At 40.9% G+C, this 17859-nt stretch overlaps 1 protein-coding gene across 5 annotated transcripts in view; it reads left to right on the forward strand.

The window, feature by feature from the left end:
• Positions 1-17859, forward strand: part of shtn1 (shootin 1) — a 99015-nt gene that overhangs the window by 37953 nt on the left and 43203 nt on the right. For all 5 annotated transcript variants that reach the window (XM_078564652.1, XM_078564650.1, XM_078564651.1 and 2 more), the window contains 3 exons: positions 6563-6740; positions 7634-7731; positions 12097-12178. In XM_078564652.1, coding sequence (XP_078420778.1) covers positions 6563-6740; positions 7634-7731; positions 12097-12178 — 358 coding nt within the window. The remainder of the gene's footprint in view (positions 1-6562; positions 6741-7633; positions 7732-12096; positions 12179-17859) is intronic.

Raw genomic sequence — 17859 nt, forward strand, 5'->3', positions numbered from 1 at the left:
AAGTTGGGTGATTTGGGTAGAACTGACTTTGGCACTTTTGCACTTGGTTTGGGACACTTGGTTCTGCATGGACAGCTGAAGACTCTATCTTATTTCCGTTTTTGATTGTGGTTTCTGATGAGCCTTGCCACCAGCAACAGAGAGAGAGAGAGAGACTTTGCCTGCCACTGGAGGGGTGACTAGTTGGTCGTCGTCTTGCTGTCACATACAGTACACCAGCTTTTTAACTGATTTTTCCCTGTATATCCTGGAAGGGAAAAAATTATGACTTGCACCCAGAGTCCATGTTCTTTTCATCTCAGACCATTTACACATTCTGAGATATAAGTCAACAGGAGATGGATTTTGGATGTCGGCTGAGACGTGCAAATCGGTCTTTTGTCCCCACAACCACAGGAGATAAAAGTTCAATCTTTTGCACCTTTCCTACCTGCCTTTCAACTGTCTCTGCTTGAAGAAGGCCGTGACACCTTTCAGGTGCGACATTCCATGTCCTCTCAGGACCAGTCAGTCAAGTATAATCCACATAGGAAATTTCCAGAAAGTGGTCACTTTACACTATCAGCCGTCTTTTGCTCGGTGTCCTTGCCTGTATTTCTTTAAAAACACACAAGTCTTCCTTAAAAAGTTCAATATGCCCATAGGTAATTCATGGCTGTAATTGGTTTTTCATGACAGTAGGAAGTAAGTTGTGAAGAGGACAAAAGGAGGCTACAAAGGGATGTAGATAGGATAAGTGAGTGGGAAAAGAGCTGGCAAATGGAGCATTATTTGGGAAAATGTGAAATTATCCATTTTGGAAGGAAGAACAAAAAAAGAAGCATATCTAAATGATGAGAGATTGTGGAGCTCTGAGATGCGGAAGGATCTGAGTGTCCTCGAGCATAAATCACAAAAGGTTGGTATGCAGGTACAGCAAGTAATTAGGAAAGCTAATAGAATTATTTTATTGTGAGGGGAACTGAATACATAAGTAGAGGGGTTATGCTTCAGCTATACAGAACATTGGCAAGACCACATCTGGAGCACTATGTTACAGTATTGGTCTCCTTATTTAAGGAAGGATATAAATGTGTTGGAAGCAGTTCAGAGAAGATTTACTAGACTAATATCTGGAATCAGAGGGTTGTCTTATGAGGGAAGATTGTGCAGGCTAGGTTTCTATCTGTTGGAGTTTAGAAGAGTAAGGGGCGACTTGATTGAAACATATAAGATCCTGAGGGGTTTTGACAGGGTGGATGTGGAAAGGATGTTTCCCCTAAGGGTTGTGAGACTTTGGAACTCTCTTCCTCAAAAGGCAGTGGAAGCAGAGTCCTCAATATGTTTAAGGGAGAAGTAGATAGATTCTTGATGAGCAAGAGCATGAAAGGTTATCGGGGGTAGGTAGGATTGTGGAGTTGAGGTCACAATCAGATCAACCATGATCTTATTAAATGACAGAGCAGGCATGAAGGGCTGAATGGCCTACTCCTGATCCTAATTCATATATTTGTACGTTTGGTGTGGTCAACCCTGTCAAAAAAGCTGCAAGCAGGTTGAAAAGGATAAGAAGGGATAGTTTATCTTTGTCACAGTCACATAGGATGTCATTTGTGACTTCGATTACAGCCATTTTGGTACCCCGTCAGGGTAGCTGATTGGAGGGATTCAAGCTTGGAGTTCTGGGAAAGATGGCCATGGATTTGGAAGGCAACAACACTAAAAAACTTTGGAGAGATAAGAGCGGATGGAGAAAGGGCATTGTTTGCAAGGACAATAGGTTAAAAGGTATTTTTTGAGGAGAAGGGTGATGATGACAGATTTATAGGAGAGAGGTACAAGACCTAAAGAGAGAGAACGGTTAACTATATCGACTAACATGGAGGCCAGAAGGGAAAATTGTGCGGTCAGATATTTAGTGGGATTAAGGCCAGTGGAGCAAGAGTTTGGCAAGATGACTGAGGGACGGAATGGGGGGAAGATCGCAGAGAAACTAGAGCAATATGACTATCCAGGGCTTGGGCAGGGAGAAACTTTAAAAGAAATTTGGTCAGGTGGTCTAGTGGAATGGTGGGATATGTCAAGAGGCAGCTGATTGGATGGTCTTTATCTTAGTGACAAAGAAGTAACATGAACTTACAAATTAGGAGCAGGAGTAGGCCATTTGGCCCCTCAGCCCTGCTCTGCCATTCAGTAAGATCATGGCTGATCTGATTGTGGCCTCAACTCCACATTCTGCCTACCCCCAAAAACCTTTGACTCCCTGGTTAGTCAAGTCCATAAGCTCCTCATACTTATTGTTAGAGGTGAGGGTGGACGAGACAGGAAGGTGGGTTTAAGAAGACATTCTTCAGTAGAGAAAAGAAGCTCGGGGTTATCTTTACTTCCCAGGATGGTCTTGGAATAATGAGCAATTTTAGTAAATGAGAACAGGACCTGATGGTGGTTTATGTGGTCCAGCCAGATCTGATGGTGGATGACTCACCCAGTTGTCCACCATACCCTTTCAGGTCTGCATTTCTTGGAAATGAGTTTCCATTACAACTATTAACATAGGAATTCATAATGGAAGCATAAAAATAAGAACAGACAATATAGCTTTAAAATGGGGACTAAATTATTATTGCGTGTTTTGTTTTAGTTATCTCCTACATTCTATTCCTGTTTCATCTAAAGACTACATTTGGTCTGCACAATGTCACAGGAGATAATAAGAATGTATCAAATATAAAAGCTACACACTTATAGTTTTCACTGAATAATGAGCAGAGTTGTGGAATTTGATGTTAAAGCAAGAGTAGAAATTCCAGATACTACATAACAATACTGGATTTGACGCACCATTACAGATCAGTGACCTTGCAAATAACAATAGCACTAGTGCTGTCAAATATTATATCCCTGAATTACTGTGAACAACAAAATGGAAAGAGATAATATACCTGACCAACCACACACACAAACACACACTTTAAAACAAATTGCATTCATGTCATGCCTATAACACAGAAGGCAATTCTGTGGCAATTCAGAGGTGATGGGGAAATAGAAATTGGACATTTAAGCTAAAGATGAAAGTATTAAGAGTGTTGACCTAAAGCTTGTGTTTACAAGATGGTCTTGAATAAGTAGGGAGAGGTGGAGGATTTTATGAAGGTAATTCCAGAGCATGAGGCTGATGGCTTGACTGTTAGTGAAGTGGGGGTGGGGAGATGTGGGGGGAAATGAACAAGCTCCTGCAGTCTTTGGATTGAAGCGTTTGGAAAGGGGAAGCCGAAAGGCTGGAGGAGGTTACAGAGATAATGGACTGGATTTTCATGGAGTCGGGGAGACACAGTGCAGGGGTGAAAATATTGGCCAGGACACGATTCCTGGATTCCTGAATCCATTCCCAGGGTTTTTGATTTTCAGCAGTGACATTTAAAGGTGTGGGCTGGTTTGGGTCACAAGACCATACCCTGCACTCCTGATCTGGCCAGCTCCATTGCATGTCCTAGTCCTCCACAATTCTCAGTTGGCCCAGCTTTTCAAAACCTCAGAGGTGTCATGAACCATAGTCTGGATGAGGGAACCTTTTGAAAGGTAATTTCAGAAGGACTTACTCTTGCCCCCCCACCCCCTTCCATGCCAAACTATGTCACCCATCCATCACCCATGGCCCCTCATACTCTCTGTGCCAAACTATGGCTCTTCCATAACAAAAATAAAAATACCTGGAAAAACTCAGCAGGTCTGGCAGCATCTGCGGAGAGGAACACAGTTAACGTTTCGAGTCCATATGACTCTTCAACAGAACTAAGTAAAAATAGAAAAGAGGTGAAATATAAGCTGCTTTAAGGGTGGGGGGGAGGGTAGAGCTGGATAGAGGGCCAGTGATAGGTGGAGATTGCCAAAAGATGTCATAGACAAAAGGACAAAGAGGTGTTGAAGGTGGTGATAATATCTAAGGAATGTGCTAATTAAGGGTAGAAAGCAGGTACAGCTAGCCCTAGTGCGGGTGGGGTGAAGGAATCGAAATAGGCTAAAAGGTAGAGATATAACAATGGATGGAAATACATTTAAAAATAATGGAAATAGGTGGGAAAAGAAAAATCTGTATAAATTATCGGAAAAAATTATTGGCTCTTCCGTGCCCATTCACCCACTATACACTGTATATAGAACCAATGAACCCTATACTGACAATATAATGTGTTTAAAAAGCTTTAAAATATAAAGTCATTCATTCATAAAATTGCTTTCATTTCAGCCCAATAAAATTGTCAATCATCCAGACCCTTTAAGCATCAATAGCAGAAATTGCAAGTACTTGGAATCTCTTAATCTTACTGTGAAATTGACAGAAGAGATCAGAGCTGTCAACCAAGGAATGTTTTTCCTGGGGCTGAGCTATTTCAGCACTCTAATGGATCTCTGGGCTCCCAGGAGCAAGGATGTCTTACTGTAGCTGTACGGGGCCTTGGTGAGACCACACCTGCAGTATTATGTGCAGTTTTGATCACCTTACCTAAGAGAGGATATATTTGCCATAGAGGGAATGCAGCGAAGGTTCACTAGACTGATTCCTGGGATGGCAGGATTGTTGTATGAGGAGAGATTGGGTCGACTAGGCCTGTATTCACTGGAGTTCAGAAGAATGAGAGGGGATCTCTTTGAAATGTATAAAATTCTGACAGGGCTGGACAGACTTGATGTTTCCTCTGGCTGGAGGAACTAGAACAAGGGGTCACAGTCTCAGGATACGGTGTAGGCCACTTAGGACTGAGGTGAGGAGAAACCTCTTCACTCAGAGGGTGGTAAACCTGTGGAATTCTCTACCACAGAAGATTGTGGAGGCCAAGTCACAAGTATATTTAAGGAGGAAAGAAATAAATTTCTCAACTCTGAAGGTGTCAAGGGGTATGGGGAGAGAGTGGGAGTGTGGCATTGAGATAAAGGATCAGCTTTGATCATGTTGAATGGCACAGCAGGCTCGAAGGGCTGAATGACCTACTCCTGCTCCTATTTTCTAAAGTTCTATGTTTCTCCCAGCCAAGCCTTATTATGCTTTCTTGGCTGAGAGCTCAGACATCCATTAGAGTGTTCAAACACCTGTGCCCCAGGGAAAACATTGCTTGATTGACCCCTTTGGCTCTCTGATCTCTTCTGAAATTTCACGACGTTTATTTACTCAAGATAAAGAGATCTCAAGTGCTTGCCGTTTCTACTATTGAAACTTTAAAGCATCAGATGATTGACACATTTATTGGGATGTGGTGAAAGCAATTTTTAGGAATGATTACTTTTTTTTAAAGCTGTTTCAATACATCCTATTGTCACTATAGGGTTCATTGGTTCCATATAGAGTGAATAATGAGTTAATGGGTATAGAAGTGTCATAGCTTGGCACAAAGGGTATGGGGGGCCATGGGAGTGGGCGGAGGGCATGAGGTGGCATGGATGGGGCACAGGGAGTGTGTGGGGGTTGAGGGAGCAGAGGGCCTTACTATTTTCATTGTATCTGGGGCAAAGTCCCAAAGCACAGAGGGGGGCCTTTTAAACAGTCCGCCTCTGCACCCTGTTGCTGCTTCCGAATTCTTTCTGGGGGTCGGCGGGCCTGACTTCAGCCTGTACCTGACCCCCCCCCCCTATTTCCAGGTATTTGTTCCCCCTTTATCAGTTGTTATAAAATCCAATTCACAGACTTTGCATCTAGCAACAAAGTCACCTTGGAAGCCCTTTGCTTCTACATTTCAAGGCACCTGCTGCACCTAGTTTCAGACTTTGGGGCCCTCTTCTCCCATCTTCCTTTCTGCTGTAAGTGAGCCATTGTGCATGTGATTTTTATAGTGTCCGTGAATTGTTTTACTGCTGTGATTACATGGTGCAAAAAAAAATCTTCTAACTTAAGTTCTCCAGTTTTGTGCTTCAGTCTCTTTCAATCTCCATGTCATTCGGACAGTTTCTCTTTTAAAATGTACTATCATCAGATTAATTGGGAATATCAAGATTTAGCAGTTAAAGTGTAGAAATCCAGACTCTCAGTGGATAACACCAAGGAATATTGAGAAGACTGTGTGTACATACAATGTGTATTTTTATGTCCACTTGACCTCAAGCTCAATGCAGGTGCTGGTTTCCCTACCCTTCCCCAGGCTTCTGATGTGATTCTTGTCCTTCACTGGTTTTCCTGTACTAAGCTGAGAAAGCGGCAATTAAAAAAAGGCTATATTTTATGAACCTTTGCATTTCCTTTATCTTTTGTCCTATTTCTTGAAAGAATTCCGTAAGATTGGTCAAGTACATTTTCAGAAAGCTGTGCTGACTGTTCCTGATTAATTCCTGTTTTTCCAAGTGCTTCATAATTTCATACACCATTATAGAATAAAGTAATTTATAAACAACTGAAATAACACTAATGGCAGATAATTTTCTGGGTTATTCCTCTTTCCTGAGCAACACCATTGGAAATCTGTATGAAAACGTTATGATGAATATTGATCCTTTCAAAGTTGAACTCATTTTACACTAGGGGAAGAAAATTACTATGAAGATCAGTGTTTAGTGAAAATGTGCTCATTTTTGCAGAAATTCTCACTTTCAGCTGAACAAAGACAACAAGTCCCTTAAAAGAATCAGCATGTTGTATATGGCCAAGCTGGGAACAGAGACCATCCCTGTAGAGCTGCCTTTAGAGGAAGATTCAGCAATCAATGTGACAAATGCAACATTAGACAAAGATGCCAGATGTTCCTCAGTTGAATGCCAACAGCAAATCCAAGGTGAAGTATTGTAAAGACAATGATATTTTATTAAAAAGAGAAATCCTAAATCCACCCATGCATTTCCTTGAAATTAAGAATAAAATGTAGTAGCCATATGTTTTAATATTATTCTAATTTTTGGAGAACATTTCATATATATCTATGATTATGTCTTAACGGAGATTAGTTTTTCATCTTTCTATCAACGTAATCTACATGCTATGAAAACTGAAACAAATATGGATCAATTGTCTGAGGACACCTTAAGGACTTATTCTCACACTAGATTGGCTTCTTACTGCTGCTCTATAACTACAAATAATGTGGTTTTAAAATGTTTCCAGGAAGCCCATTAAGATTTATAAAAACCTCATTTTTATTTGCTTTAATGTAGATAACATTTATCCTATATAAACAAAATTGAATCAGAATTTGGATGCTGCTGCACAGAGCACAAAGGCCCATTTTCTGTGCCCAAACCACAATATGGAGCAGGTAGTGTAACTTGGCTGTCCCAGGTCCACATCATTGAAGAGTTACGTATCAAACTGGTATGTAGACTCATAGACGTTTACAGCACAGGAGGAGGCCATTCAGTCCATCATGTCCACGCCACGTGTAACGTACAATGTTCTTTTTTTTGCAAAAATGACTGTTGTAAGAATGGCTAAATTTACCATGATAAAGTGAGTAGTGCTCTTTGTTTGGGTTAAGGCCTATTCTTGGAGCACATAGAATTTTACTCTGGGTCTAACCCACATATACTGAACCTAGAAAAGTGCAATATCAACACTGTTCCATTCCCGTACACTGAGATCTCTCATTCTGACAATTGTAAAGATTCAATAAAAATTATAAAATAGGAAAAGAATGCTGCCATTAATGTAACTTAAAATGTTTCTAAAACATAGAGCTTCAAGACAATTTGACAACAACATTGGAGGAGAAGAAACAGCTTTCTTTTCATTTGGAAAACCTGAGAGATCAATGGAAAGACTTAACTGATAAAGTAGGTACCAGATGCAAATGAAGAAATTTTACTGCCAAGTAATGAAAGATACTTGAAGTAATTATAATCTCAATGTTATTAGTGGATTTTATTAGGTGAGTAGTGTCAACCTTAACTTTGAGTTAGAAAGTCATGTGTTCAAGCCCTAATCCAGAGATTTGAGCACATAATCAGAGCTAATGCTTCAGTGTGTAGTGCTTAGGAAGTGCTGCCCTCTCAGGGGGACATTAAAGATCCTGCAGCACTTTTGCCATGAGGAGGAATCCTGATGTTCTGGATATTTATCCCTCAACCCACATAATTAAAACACTTTATCTGGTTATGCATCTCGATTCTGTTTGTTTGGATTGCATTTGCAAATATACTGTTGCGTTTCCTTCCATTACAACAGTGACTAAACTTCAAAAGTATTTCACTGGCACTTAAATGTTTTGGAATGCTCTGATGTTGCAAAAGGTGCTATGTAAATGCAAGTGCTTGGTGCAACTTTTCCTATTTAACAATAGCATGGCAGAATTTGATGTAAATGCAATTGTCTGCAGACAAAGATGTCTTAATAGAATTATTCTCTTCATGTAACAAAAAGACTAAATGTCAACATTCATTAAAATTAGCTTCTGAAGGATTCATTATATTTTAATACATCACCTTCAGTTTTCTCTTGAGTGTGATTTCCTCTTGTCAGTGTTGTAGTTTTGCCAACAGTTCCATTTTGTAACTTTAAATTAATTTGAAACATACATCATTAGTAAAAATATTGACATTATTGACATCTCAGGATTAAGACTGTGAACAGGAGATGAACAAGAGACAGAGCTAAGAAGATATTGAATGTTTCTTAAAGACGGACCAATTAAGCCAGATGGAGTGCTGACATTATTGATCAGCTGATAAACCCACCTTTTTGATGGTAGTTAACAGTAGGATGGAAGACGCCAGAAGAAATATGGGTAGAACACAGTAACGAAAAGAGCATCAATTGGTAACTGCTGTTTAGCTAGCTCCAAGTAAGCAAGTATGTAGTAAACTAAAAATAGAAATTGCTGACTATAACATGGCTTATCAGTCAGAATCTGAAAGGTAAAGAGAAGTTAATATTTCAGCAGACTGGAATATAGAGAGGCGAAAAAAAAGGTAACTTGTAATATATGGAAAAATTAGTTAAATGTATATTGCTTAAAAAGAAACATAAGATAATATAAGGAATTGTGAAGCCAGGGGAAACATGGTGATAGACTAGGAACTGTGGAAAAACAAAGGGATAAGGGTGTACAAGTACAAAAATCACAAAAAGCTAATGCACAGGTACAAACATAATCAAAACGGTTAATGGAATGTTTTCATCTGTCTGAAAGGGACTGAAATAGAGAATGAATTTATGCTTTAGTTGAACATAGCCTTGGTCAGTTTTTTTTATTCTTGGGATGTGAGCCTTCCTGGCAAAGCAGCATTTACTGCCCATCGTGAGCAGGTAATGGTGAGCCACCTAGGACAGTGTGGCTTACTAGGCCATTTCAGAGGACAGTTAAGAGTCAACCACATTGTTGTGAGTCTGACATCATATGTAGGCCAGACCAGACCAGACAAGCAAAACAGAATTTCCTTCCCTATAAGGCTTTAGTGAACCAAATGATTTTTTTTTAATTCAGTAGTTTCGTGATCATTAATAATGAGAATTTAAATTCCTCCAGCTGCTGTGGTGGGATTTGAACCCGTGCTTTCCAGAGCATTAGTCCAAACCCTGGATTACTAGTCCAGTGACATCAGGAAAGATGCATTGACCTCGGAGAGAATGCAACACAGATGTGCCAGAGTGATCCTGGGGCTTGAAGGGTTAAATTCTGAGAACAGCTTGCATAAACCTCACCTGTATTTCCTTGAGGAGCTTATCATAATAAAGGGATTAATTGAATAGATAGAAACTATTTCCTCTGCTGGGGAAAATTAGGAAAAGGAAGCACAAGCTTAAAATTAGAGCTAGACTATTTAGGTGTGCAGTTAGGAAGCACATTATTTATACAAAATAGTGGAAATATGGAATTCACTTCCCCAAGCGTTGTAGATGTGGAATCCATCAGAATTATCAAGGCTGGAGTTTCGTTAGTTGAGGTATCAGGTGGAAAATGGAGCAAAGTTGTGTAAATTGTGTTCAAGTAACATTCGCGGCACACAAGTGCCAGGCAATGACCATCTCTAACAAGAGAAAATCAAACCATCACCTCTTGACATTCAATGGCATTACCATCACTGAATCCCCCATTATCATCATCCTGGGGGTTACAATTGACCAGAAACTGAACTGGACTAGCCATATAAATACTGTGCCTACAAGAGCAGATCAGAGGCTGGGAATTCTGCAGAGAGTAACTCACCTCCTGACTCCCCAAAGCCTTCCACCATCTACAAGGCACAAGTCAGGAGTGTGATGGACTGTCCAGTTGCCTAGATGAGTGCAACTCTAACAAGAGTGGAAGCTGGACACCATCCAGGGCAAAGCAGCCTGCTTGATTGGCACCCCATCCACCACCTTAAACATTCACTCCCTCCACCACCGATGGCAGCAGTGTGTACCATCTACACTAATGTACTACAGCCAGCGACCCACCAAGGTTCCTTCAACAGCACCTTCCAAACCCACAAGCTATACCACCTAGAAGGACAAGGGCAGCATGGGAACACCACCAGCTGCAAGTTCCTCTCCAAGCCGCTCACTATCCTGACTTGGAAATATATCGCCGTTCCTTCACTGTCACTGGGTCAAAGTCCTGGAACTCCCTCCCTAACAGCACTGTGGGTGTACCTACACCACTTGGACTGCAGTGGTTCAAGAAGGCAGCTCATTAAGGGCAATTAGGGATAGATAATAAATACTGGCCTAGCCACCAATGCCCACACTCAATGAATGAATGATAAAAAAATGTACAACAAACAACAACTTACATTTGTATAGCACCTTTAGTGTAACAAAACATTCCAAGGCATTTCACAGGAGCATTGTAAAACAAAATATGACTTTGAGCCAACTAAGGAGATATTAAGTCAGATGACCAAATATTTGGTCAAAAAGGTAGGCCTTAAGAAACGTCTTAAAAGAGAAAAGCGAGATAGAGAGGCAGAGAGGTGGGGTGAGAGAATGCGGGGGAGGGGGGGGAATTCCAGAGTTTGGGCCTAGATAACTGAAGGCACAACCATCAATGGTGGAATGGTTCAAATCTGGGATACTTAAGATGCCAGAATTTAATGAGTTTGGATACCTTGAAGGCTTGTGGGACTTGAAGAGATTACAGAAGTAAGGAGGCTGGGATGAGGCCACAGAGGGATTTGAAGACAAGGGTGAAAATTCAATCAAGATGTTGCTTGGCTGGGAGCTACTTGGGCCAACAAAAACAAGGGTAAGAAGTGTATGGGACTTGGTATGAATTGGGATGCAAGCAGCAGAGTTTTGGATGACCTCGAGTTTACAGAGAGTAGAATGTGGGAGGCCAGACAGGACTCCATTGGAATAGTTGAATCTAGAATTAACAAAGCAGATGAGCTGAGGCAGGGCAAAGTGGTGTATTGTTGATGTGGAAATAGGCGGTTTTAGTGAAGGGGCTAATATGTGATCAGAAACTCATCTCTGGGTCAAATATGACCCCAAGTGTGTGAATGGTCTGGTTTAGTCTCTGACTGTTGCCGGGGAGAGGGATGGGATCAGTAGCCAGGGAATGGAGTTTGGAGCAGGGACCGAAAACAATGGTTTCAGTCTTCCTAGTATTTCATTGGAGGAAATTTCTGCTCATCCAGTACTGGATATTGGAAAAGCAGTCTGATAATTTAGCAATAGTGGAGGAGTCAAGGGAGTTGCTGGTGAGATAGAGCTGGGTGTCGTCAGCGCACATGTGAAAACTAGCACTGTACCAAGGGGCAGCATGTAGATGAGAAATAGGAGGAGCCAAGGATAGATCTTTGCGTGACACCAAAGGCAATGATGCAGGAGCAGAATGAGAGGCCATTGCAAGTGATACCCTCCCTATGAATAGACCAATAAGAATGGAGCCAGGTGAGAGCAGTCCCACCTAGCTGGATATCAATGGAAAGGCTTTGGAAGAGGACAGGTCAGCACAGCTTAAGAAAAGATCATCCATGATCTGATTGAATAGTAGAACTAGCTAAAGGGGCTGAATGACCTATTACTATGTTCCTAAATATCTACTGAGGATGTAGAACAGATAATCTTGATCCTTGAATCCTCACTGAAAAAGTCTGGTTAGTATTTTAATAACGTTCCCAAATGTATTTTAAGCGGACTTCCGTGAATCTTGCTGCCTAAGTAATGCTTGTATTTAATGTAATGAAATGTTTCTTTTTTATTATTGTTTCTAGCTACAGAAGGAAGAACAGAGAAATATTGATCTGACTGCTGAGGTTGATAAGCAAAGTCAAATTCTTGCCAAATACAATAAAGGTTTTGCTTCTTTTCTCTGATAAACCCATCTAATTAGACCAATGATTGTTAAATCAGATATAACAATTACTGGTTTTTAGTACAAAAATGCAGTTAGACTTATTAAATACTGCTGTAAAGTATTTGTGTCTTAGCAAGAGTGACTAGATAAAAATCAGTAATTTTACTTCAACCTGTTTATACTGAGCTATATTGTAATATGCAACTGTGGATTATCAATGAGTAAACATGCTATGCCTTTTCCTAATGGTTAATCTTTCACTGTTGACATCATTCTCAATTAATTACATAGGTTACATTTGTTGTGATATGATGTATGTGTACCTTTAGGGTAGCGTACCTTAAACTGCTGTCACCTCGACAGAATATGATATGGTAGTCTCATGACATGTATTCAGTTTAGAAACAGCAACAATAGAGATCAGAAGCACTATCCATAGTCTCCCAGTTAGCTCTATTTGTATATAATCTTACCATCAAATAAAGAACCCACATTATTGTTTTACCAATCTACGTCATGTGATTGGTATGTTTACATTGAAGAGAAGTAGGTCACATGGTGGCAGCATGGTTTTGAAGATTTGACTGTGAACTATACAAGCCTCAACTCTTCATACACATCAGAAGAAAGTGAGGCAAATATCAAGCCTCACCATGCGTAAGTGATTCTGGACCTCTGTAGGAATCCTGCACTCTGTACCTTCATTCTGTGACATTGTTCCACCTTGCCAGCAGGCGTCAGTTCCTGGTACGGTTGTTTGAATTTCTGAGAACTTAATCAGTAAAAGCCGACCTGCTACAAAGTTCAAACAGGTACAGAAATTCAATAGTTAACTCTGGAAAGTCTAACTTAGCAGAACTCACAGACAGAAGAGATTCCATTACTGCTCCTTACTGTTCCTACAGGAGGTCTAAGGAAGTTAAGATACTGTACATTGGGCTGGGAAGAAAAAGTACATCTAGTAACAGCTCCCAACAGCCAGAAGATGCCTGTAAAGACAAAGCTTTTTTCACTGTTTTATTTTACTTTTGAAGTCTTAAGTTCCTATTCACACCTAAAATCACTGTTTTGTGGGCAGAGCTGCATCAATCCCAGGAAAAATCAGAAAGAGCTCAATAGCCCCACCATTGCAGCCAAGCAATAACCTAATGCCAGCCAAGGCTGTGGCCACTAAAGGTACTACAACTCAGGGCTGAACTAACTTTAGACACGCTTTAGACAGCCTGTAGAACTGTCAACATTTTCAGATAGCATTAAAAATCATGCAAAAAAATGACCACAAACTTTCCAACATTCAATTAGAAGGCAGCGGACCTTCTATCTGATTTTATTTTGTTCTGACAACATGTCGAGCTGTGTTTTCTGGACCTCAATACCTCTCAACCAGATAAACAAGCCATTCAAATTAAAAATTGCTATAGGCAATGAAAGACTCCACAGACTGAACACTTCAGGTCTGTCTGATGGCCATCTTAAAAATCCAAATAAAATCCAACACTAGAACATCATTTACAAATGAAGCTCAACTTTAGAATACACTGTCTGGAATTCATGTCCTTTCGGCAATAACCAACAGAGACCATTAATCTCTTCATAAGTAGATGTAGAGACAAGGGGTGTCATTGCGACTTTATGGCGGCAGAAGCAGACAACAGAATAGACTACCACAAAGTGAACGAAGCCATGCTACAGATTAGGCATAATTAGTCCCCATCGGTATAGTAGCTAACACACGGAAGCCTAGTGAGCAATGTGGCTGGTGCGGCCTCATACATGCACCCAGATGTTGCCCAACTGTTAACAATGTATGCAAGGCATGTGGAACCAGAGGACAGTGGAACACTGATGCAGAAAGCAAAGGTCAAAACAAGTGGTTCGACATCATGAGAGGCCGGACAGTTACAGCATCCCAACCAACCAAGGGCGTGTACCAAAGATTGCCAAGACAAGATCCACATAACATCTAGCCAAGCTACAAGTGAGATAATGAGGATGACTAAAACCCACATGGCAAACATCAAAGAATGTATTGGCACAATGGTACCAAGCCTTTTCCACCATCTAGATTATATGCCCACTGATGCAAGGCCAGCATAATCTATATGCAAAATTGGGTGCAGGTGCAAACATCCTTCCACTTTGCGCACAGAAATGTATGTACCCACAGACATGGCAAGTGATGATTTAACCAACTATTGCCAAACTCACTGTGTGTCATGGCTCAGAGATTCCATTCCTGGGAAACTACTACACTCAAATTTCACAACTGTGGTCACCCCAGATGTTTTATATTGTGGACAGTATGGGTCCAGTGCTCGCAGGCCTAATGGTGTGCAGTGATCTAACCCTGGTCACCAGTTGCAGCGTCAACAACTCGATGACAAAGGCAACTGAACACAAGGACACTCTAATCACTTCAGTAGATGACCTAACACTCCTGTACCCAGACAGATTTGATAGGATTGGAAGTTTCAAGAGTGATGCAGTATTGCGTCTACGTGAAGATACTACTCCATCCTTCAATCTACCACACAATTGGATATGATGGAGAGAGGTGGCATAGTCCGAAAAGTCCAGCAGATTGGTGTAGCTCCATCATGAGCGTCATCAAGAAAGATGGTTCTATATGCATTTGTTTAGACCCAAGGGGCATGAATGCGACTCTAAACTCATGCCCTCACAAAATTGCCACACTTGAGGACCTGAACCCCAAGTTTTTGAATGTCAAATTCTCCTTTAAACTCAATGCCAAGAATGGCTACTGGTCAGTGCATCTAGGGAAGACATCCCAGGAGCTAGCGATGTTCCGTACTCCTTTTGGGAGATACTGTTTCCAGAGGTCAGGCTTTCCGTAAGCCAGGATATTTCCCAACAACGTAAGGACAGGATCAAGTGTGAAATTCCAGGATGCATCTGCATAGCAGATGACATTAGCATTGTTGGCACAACAAAACAGGAGCATGATCAAAACTTGCATCTTCTGATGGAAGCTGCATGCAGAGAAGATTTTGTGTTTAACAGTCAGAAATGCAACATCAGTGCAACACAGATCAACTTTTTTGGATCTATCTATTCGGACACTGGCATCCGTCCAATCCCTAGCAAGCTAGAAGACATCATGCAATGCCCTGTCACTTTGGATTGATTAATTTCCTTTTACTCTATATACCTAACTTTGCCCAGAAAGCCTCATCTCTTCATGAACTTCTCAAGAAATAAGTACCATTTGTTTGACAGGAGGATCACCAACATGTTTCTAATGACCTTAAAAAGTCATTAACTAATGGACTATCAACTCTTCACTTTTACATCCTGACTGAGGAGACTACACTTGAGGTTGATGCATTCCAAAATGGACCAGAAAAGGGAAGCCTTTTGCTTTTACCATCAGAGGTTTGTACACTGTCCAGGCTAATTATTCAAATGTAGAACACCAAACCTTGGCACTGGTATTCGGCATCCAGCAGTTACACATTTACTTATTTAGAAAGAAATTGTTGTGGAAACCGACCATAAGTTGCTTGAAATGATCTGATACATACCTCTAACTTGCGCACCCCAAGATTACAGTGCCTACTGGTCAAAATACAAGGCTGTGATTGTGATGTACACTACAAGCCGGGAAATTCCATGGTCACATCCAATACCCTAAGCTGTTTACCTAACCCATCAAAAACTGCAGACATCTCCCAAGATCTGCAAGTAGAAATAGGAGACGTTCTGTATATTGACCTTATGCATTTTGGCCAATCTAAGTTCCAAGCACTGCAGCAGAAACCATCCAGTGATCCTGTTCAGCAACTATGGAAGACAGTGACTGGCAGATGGCCATAGTTCTTCCAGGACATTTTAGAGGCTGCAAAACCGTTATGGCTCTATAAAGATTAATTTGGAATATCTCAAGGAGTCACCGTTAAGGGAAAGCAAAGTCGTCATCCCAGGGTCCACGTGACCTGATATCCTCCAACAGTTGCACCAGGCACACATGGGAATTGATCGAACCAGAAGATTGGCCTGAGAGATGGTATGTTGGCCAGGAATCCTCCAACACATCGAAATGGCTGTGAGGGAATGCAAGGCATGTCAAACCTTCATGCCTAGCAACCAGAAAGAACTCATGAGATGCCCACACAATCTATGGACACAACTGACCTCTTCAGTATCAATGGAGATGATTTCTTGATTGTAATAGATTACTTCTCCAAATTTCCCAATACCCGTCAATTACACAACACATCTAGTGCAACCATTGCAGACCCACTCAGTTTGATTTCCAGTCTATTTGGGGAACCACAGAAGGCTGTTTCTGACAACAGACCCCAATACACTGGACAATCCTTTAAGATAATGTGTGAAAAGTGGAGAATCAATCACACTACTTCATCACCGCATTACCCCAGATCCAAAGGGATGGCAGAATATATCGTTTGAACTGTAAAATCCTTAATCAAGAAGTCCTGTCAAACAAAACTCGATCTACAAGTGGTCATGTTGCACCTTGGAGTGACACCGCTCTGCAACTGTTTCTTCACCTACAAAATTACTATTCGGCAGACAAGCGTGGACAAATCTCCCCAGTCATCACTTGTCAATACTCCCAGTACATGATGTATTGCTTGAAAACAGGGGAAGATTAAAAATGGCCATGACCGGCATACGGGTAACGAATTACCCAACCTAATCGTTGGGCAGAAAGTTCAAGTTCAACACCCAACTGATTGCACATGGAATCAGCAGAAATCATCAGTGTACGCCCAGAACCAAGATTGTATCAAGTACAAACTCCAAATGGCATGACAATGAACAAAACAGATGCCAAATCAGAACAATACCACAACCAGAAACACTGAGAAACCCTATTGCGAACATAACACAAACTAAGATGCAACACAAACAAAGCACCCCTAACCAGAATTCTGAAACCGGGTTGCAGCCTCCAGCAAAGTTCAGCATGACTAAGAATGGATGGATACTATCACTATGTTTCAGAGACTTGTAAATTTATTGTTTTGCGTAATTGTTTACTCAGACACAATATTATTTTGTTTTGTTGTCATGTAAATAGTTGGGCTTTTTTAAAGATAAACCTTTAGTTAGAAAAAAGGGGAATGTTGTGATATGATGTATGTATCTTTAATGGAGTGTATCTTAAATTGCTGTCAATCACTACCATCTCAACAAGATGTGATGTTTTCAGTCGACAAGCAGCAGCAGTAGCGATCAGTTGTACTATCCATAGTGTCTCAGACATATTTGTATATAGTCTTATCTTCAAATAAAGAAACCACGTTATTGTTTTAGCAATCCGTGTTATTTGATTGGTACATTTACGTCAAAGAGAAGAATGCAACCACATTGACTATTGTTGTCTGCCTCAAGACCATTTGGCACAGAAACATCAAAATGGTGGCCAAATGAATAGTTCATTCCATAATGATTAGCATTCTTCATCTTCAGGTAGCATCCTCGATTATTTGAGAGTTGCCAAACCACTGCTTATGCCATGGTTGGACTACAGGTCAGCGTGAGGAGGCAAGCTGCAAAACTACCACAGCTGGAACGGGGATCAAACCCTACGCTGTTAGCATTATTCTGAATCACACACTAACCATCTAGCCAGCTAACCGTACCCCTCCCCCCCCCCATAATTTTTTTAATGCACAGAAGTGATTTCAGTGAC

This window comes from Cetorhinus maximus, chromosome 20, assembly GCF_964194155.1.
Source record: "Cetorhinus maximus chromosome 20, sCetMax3.hap1.1, whole genome shotgun sequence".
NCBI classification, from domain to species: domain Eukaryota; kingdom Metazoa; phylum Chordata; class Chondrichthyes; order Lamniformes; family Cetorhinidae; genus Cetorhinus; species Cetorhinus maximus.